Source organism: Stomoxys calcitrans, chromosome 5 (assembly GCF_963082655.1).
Source record: "Stomoxys calcitrans chromosome 5, idStoCalc2.1, whole genome shotgun sequence".
NCBI classification, from domain to species: Eukaryota; Metazoa; Arthropoda; class Insecta; order Diptera; family Muscidae; genus Stomoxys; species Stomoxys calcitrans.
In genome coordinates this window covers 24,877,328-24,883,634 of record NC_081556.1, presented here as the reverse complement: position 1 = coordinate 24,883,634, position 6,307 = coordinate 24,877,328, and the positions used below count along the sequence as shown (strand labels likewise).

The following is a 6,307-nucleotide window of genomic DNA, read 5'->3' as shown; positions in this document are numbered from 1 at the left end:
CTCATTTCTATTCTCTTTCTCTCTCTCGCCTTCCATCTCTCTGTGGCCTGAGTGCTCTTCCCACTTTAGTCATCGTTTCATATAACGAGTGAAAATTTTTTGGACTCGCACTGGCACACACACTCGTGCTAAACGAAGTCTGGCAATAGGAGTAGTTGGAAATAACAGCCATTGATGGGCATACTTGATGTTTGTCTGAATTCTTCACAAATCAGTTCGAGTCCGAGCATCTAAAAGAGCGGACGTGTGATGACGGGAAAAATTTTACATTCGTAATGTCGTTTAGTAGCCAATACCAGCAGTAGTAGTGGAAGTAATGAAAAAATCGGTTTTTTTTGGTCTTGTAGAACAAACTCCTATAACGCCAAGTAGGAAAGAACAACACACCACATTCAAGGCAAACACACGCACACAGTGTACACAAAAGAAAAATCGCATAACGAATGTGAAAAAGTTCGACAACAACGACGAAGACGAATGAGAAAATTGTGAAACACGAAAAAGGAATTATAAAAGAAAAAAAAAGAAAATAAATCCCAACCAAGTTAAGGAAAATTCGAAATTTTTAATAGAAAAAACGAAGAAATTGTTCAAAAATATAAGTGAACGTTTGCCATCCAAAGTGTATGTGTGGGAAAATCTCCAAAAACAAAGAAAAGAAAATTGTAGGGGAAAAAATAATTGAGAAATTCCATTAAAAACCATTGCAAGTGATAAAATGTTGAAAAAACCCCAACAACTGTAGCAAAACAGCCAATACAATGTGAGAGCACCACCGCTCTGGTGCAAGTGGCAAAGTGAACTCCCTAAGCTTTTTGCCCCCCCATTCGAAACACAATACTAGAAAAAAAAAAATCGAAGGGAAACAAAAGCCTCCCACAAAACCACCAAACAAAAATGAATATCTTCAAATCTCTAAAAATCCCTAAAAACATGCAAATGTGTTGTAATTGAACCAACTTCAAAGAAATCTAAACACAAAAATTCGTTAGAAAATCAAAAAAAAAAAAAACAAGCCCTTGCTCTTAGGCTGCGAGAGGCCATGTTAAAACCACTCTACAAAGTCCCCAGCATGGGCACTTTGAAATCTTGCAATATGGAACTTTGGCTAGGCCATCACAATAGCCTGCATGGCCGACTATGGGGCATGTTGCTCTTGCTCATAACACTGCATATGGGATACCATCAGGCAGTAGCAGCATCCTCGTCCTCATCGCATATTGGTCAAGTAGCCGCTTTGGCCACTGCCACATCCGCCGAATCATCGTTAACACCATCATCGGCATCGGCATCAGCTGCAAATGCAGCGGTCACAAATCAATGTTCCTGGCAGTACAATGGCACCACTTCGGTTAAGTGTAATTTACGTCTCATCGAACGTTCGCTGGCACTGGATTTACAAGGTGCTGATGGCTTTAGTCAGCTGGAGATAAGATGCAGTGATTTGTATTTATTCGAATCACAATTGCCGCAAGCGGCTTTTGCTCGTTTGCAAACACTGGACGAGCTGAGGCTGACCTCGTGCAAACTGCTGCAATTACCCAACAATGCCTTTGAGGGTTTGAACACAGTCAAGACACTGGCCATTACTACCCACAACTCGGAGTGGGGTCCCAGCAAGACTTTGGAGCTGTTTCCCGACTCGCTGAATGGTCTGAAGCAGTTGACAGAACTGCATTTGCCGGATAACAATTTGAGGGCTTTGCCACCTGGCTTCCTGTGCCCAGTGGGTAACCTGCAGGTCTTGAATCTCACCCACAATCGCATAAGGGCTGCCGAGAATCTGGGCTTTGCCGACATGAATTGCAATGGCGGCAGTGAGTTGCAGACCCTGGATGCCAGCTTCAATGAGCTACGTTCCATCACCGAGTCCTGGGGCATATCGCGGCTGAGACGTTTGCAACACCTCAATCTGCAGAATAACAACATTTCGGAGCTGTCGGGCGAGGCCTTGGCTGGCCTCTCCTCGCTGCGCATTGTCAACCTGAGCAACAATCATTTGGAAACCTTGCCCGAGGGTCTGTTTGCTGGTTCCAAGGAGCTGCGAGAAATTCACATGAAAAACAATGAACTGTACGAGCTGCCCAAGGGACTTTTCCATCGCCTGGAACAATTGCTGGTGGTCGATTTGTCTGGCAATCAATTGACCTCCAATCACATAGACAACACCACCTTTGCTGGCCTCATACGCTTGATAGAGCTCAATTTGGCCCATAATGCCTTGACCCGCATTGACTTTCGCACCTTCAAAGAGCTTTACTTCTTGCAAAACCTGAATCTACGCAACAACTCTATTGGCCACATTGAAGAAGACTCCTTCCTGCCTTTGTACAACCTGCACACCCTCAACCTGGCCGAGAATCGTTTACACACGCTGGATGACAAGCTCTTCAATGGCCTGTATGTTCTGTCCAAGCTGACGTTGAACAATAACCTGGTTAGTGTCATCGAACCAAATGTCTTCAAAAATTGTTCCGATCTCAAGGAGCTGGATCTGAGCTCGAATCAATTGAATGAGGTGCCCCGGGCCATACAAGACCTCTCCATGCTGCGCACTTTGGATTTGGGTGAAAATCAAATACGCACCATTGACAATGACAGCTTCAAGAATCTCCACCAGCTCACCGGTCTGCGGCTGATTGACAATCAGATAGGCAACATTTCGGTGGGCATGTTTGCCGACCTGTCCCGCCTCAGTGTCTTGAATTTGGCCAAGAATCGCATACAAAGCATTGAGCGTGGCTCATTCGACAAGAACTATGAGCTGGAGGCCATACGCCTGGATCGCAATTTCGTCTCGGACATCAATGGTGTGTTTGCCACCCTAATGTCTTTGCTGTGGCTAAATCTCTCCGAAAACCATTTGGTTTGGTTCGACTATGCCTTCATACCGGCCAATCTCAAGTGGCTGGATATTCATGGCAATTACATTGAGTCCCTGGGCAACTATTACAAACTGCAGGAGGAGATACGCGTCAAGACTTTGGATGCCAGCCACAATCGCATCACCGAAATAGGTCCCATGTCTATACCAAATACTGTGGAGTTGCTGTTTATCAACAACAATCTCATCTCCAGCATTCATCCGAACACTTTTGTCGATAAGGTGAATTTGGCTCGTGTCGATTTATATGCTAATGCCCTGGCCAAATTGCAATTGCAACAGTTGAGAGTGGCTCCAGTGGGGCCGAATAAGGCTCTGCCCGAATTTTACCTGGGCGGCAATCCCTTCGAGTGTGATTGCACCATGGATTGGCTTCAGCGCATCAACAACCTGACCACACGCCAACATCCGCGCGTTATGGATTCACACAACATCGAGTGTGTGATGCCCCATGCCCGAGGTGCCCCCGTGCGGCCATTGGGCTCGCTAAAGTCTCAAGATTTCCTGTGTCGTTATGACTCGCATTGTTTTGCCCTCTGCCATTGCTGTGATTTTGATGCCTGTGATTGCGAGATGACATGCCCCAACAATTGCACATGTTATCATGATCAAATATGGTCCACGAATGTTGTGGACTGCGGTGGCCAGCAGACAATGGAGCTGCCGCGTCGAGTGCCCATGGATTCGAGTGTCGTGTACTTGGATGGCAATAATTTCCCCGTTTTGAAGAATCATGCCTTCATTGGGCGCAAGAACCTCAAGTCATTGTTTGTCAATGCCAGTCGTGTGGCCAGCATTCAGAATCGCACATTCGCCGGCCTCATCTCGTTGCAGACACTGCACTTGGAGGACAATCTAATGCAAACGCTGCAAGGCTACGAATTTGAGCATTTGTCGGCTTTGCGTGAGCTCTACCTGCACAACAACCTGTTGACAACCATAGAGAATGCCACATTGGCTCCACTGCAGTCGCTGGAGGTTCTACGCTTAGATGGCAATCGCCTGGTGACTCTGCCCATATGGCAATTGCAGCTGCCTCAGTTCAAAACTTTACGCACCATTGCCTTGGGGCGTAATCACTGGTCATGTCGTTGCAAATTTTTGCAAGAGTTGACCTCATATGTGGCTGACAATGCGGTGATAGTACAAGATTCCCAGGATATCTTTTGCATGGAAGACTCAAGTTCGGGACGCAGTGACATGGGCAGTGGAGGGGGCGGCGGTGGTGGCAGAAAACGTGAATTGGATTTTAATGTAACAGCCGCCTGCAGTGACTACTATGCTGGCGGCTCAATGCTGCAGCATGGCATACCCAAAACGTACATACCTTTATTGGCAGCTGCTTTGGCTTTGGTCTTCCTCCTCATTGTTGTCATCATCATCTTTGTGTTTCGTGAATCTCTACGTATTTGGCTATTTGCCCATTATGGTGTGCGAGTATTTGGGCCACGTTGCGAGGAGTCTGAGAAACTGTACGATGCCATACTCCTGCATTCGGCCAAAGACTCAGAGTTTGTGGGTCAGTATCTGGTGGCTGAGCTGGAGACGGGAAGGCCACCTCTGCGTATTTGTTTGCAGCATAGGGATTTGTCACACGATGCCACCCACTACCAAATTCTAGAGGCCTCAAGAGTTTCAAGGAGAGTGGTGATTTTGTTGACACGCAACTTTCTGCAAACCGAATGGTCACGTTGCGAACTACGAAGGGCCCTGCATGATGCTTTAAGGGGAAGGCCCCAAAAACTGGTGCTGATCGAGGAGCCCGAGGCCATATTTGAGGCAGAAAATGACATTGAGCTGTTGCCCTATTTGAAAACCACAGCAGTGCATCACATACGAAGGGGTGATCGTCATTTCTGGGAAAAACTACGCTATGCCCTGCCCGTAGACTACAGGAGTGGCAACAACTACACCCTGGACCACAATCATGAACGCATCAAGCAGCCAGCTAGTCCCGGTATTTTGTACAGACCTGCCCCACCGCCCGCCTACTGTCCCGAAGGAGAAGGTGAACAGCATTATTCCTCAGCCACCACAGCGACACCCTCACCGCGACCCCAGAGAAGGGGGCCCGATCACATAGGCACCTTGCATCATGTGGGGGCAACGGCAGCCCCGACAGCTGCAACCAGCACTCATCTACATCCAAATAATGCCGTGCAACAGTCGTCGGCAGCAGCGCAGTATTATCACCAACATGCAAGCGGTGGAGTGCCAATGGGCTATGTGCAGAGGCCCCCATCCGAGCACATCTACTCCAGCATTGAGTCGGACTATTCAACGCTGGACAATGAGCAAATGCTGATGATGCCCCCAGCCTCGCCCTCACCATCAGGCGGGGTGCAGGGCATCAATAGCCTACATCGCAATGTGCACCATCCACAACAGCATCATCCAAATATGTCGCAGACATGGCGACCACAGCAAAATCCAAAACAACAGCATCCACAGCAACAGCGTGGAGGTGGCGGCAGTGGTGATCATAGTGGAGCACAAACCTTGCAACATTCACAGCAGCAGCAGCAGCAGCTTCAACAGCTCCAACAGCCCCCAACAGCACCTATAGCGGCCACAAGCACGACAGCAACAATTTCCTCCACCAGCAACAACCAAACAATACAGCCTGGCCAGCAACAAGGACCCCATTTACAGGCATACTTAGTGTAATTCTATTTCCATAAATTTTTATTTAACTCGAAAAATAAACAAAAAAAAAAGAGGAAAACTCAAAACCCCAAAACACGAACCCAGCATCAAAAACAAAACTAAAACTCATTTTAATAGTCATAGTGCAAAAATAATTTTTACTAACACTAACAAATATAACAACAACAACAAAAAAAAACTAAAAAAAAACCAACTACAAAACAAACAACAAGAAAAAGTACTGAATTTTAAAACTTAATTTTATGGCTTAGTTTTTAGTTAGAGTGAAAATGATGTGAGAACCGAAAGACAAACCAAGGGACAGACAGATCGACTGACGGACAGACTGACTGACAGACAGACAACCAACTAGAACGAGGACAAGGACTTTGACACCCAGAGTTGAAAGATAAGTTTTGTAAAAAGTAAGGACTGGTTCCTGTTTTATGATTTTAAGTTTATTTTTAAGTTTGTATTTTGTAAAAACGAAACATGAAAACGACGACTATTATGATAAAGAATGCGAAGATGAAGAGAAGCAAGTGATAATGCATAAATTAAATTAAAGAGAAATTTTATTTGAAACGAAAAATCAAAAATCCCTGAGTTATAATTTCACAAAAAAAAAACCCTCCTCACTTGAAAGTTGGAAGTGGAAGGCAAATGTACGTAAGATATTTTCAAGTGTTTCCAGCTGCAAACAAACAATGCTTAAACAAAATTATTGTGGGTAAGAAGTTAAATCTATTAAATTAAAAAAAATAAAATTACACAAAG

At 45.6% G+C, this 6,307-nt stretch overlaps 1 protein-coding gene across 1 annotated transcript; it reads left to right on the top strand.

The window, feature by feature from the left end:
• The first annotated feature begins 230 nt into the window (after positions 1-230).
• Positions 231-5,874, top strand: LOC106090263 (toll-like receptor 7). The gene has a single exon (XM_013256398.2). The coding sequence runs from the start codon at positions 1,043-1,045 to the stop codon at positions 5,549-5,551; it is 4,509 nt and encodes a 1,502-aa protein (XP_013111852.2). The 5' UTR covers positions 231-1,042; the 3' UTR covers positions 5,552-5,874.
• The last annotated feature ends 433 nt before the right edge of the window (positions 5,875-6,307 follow it).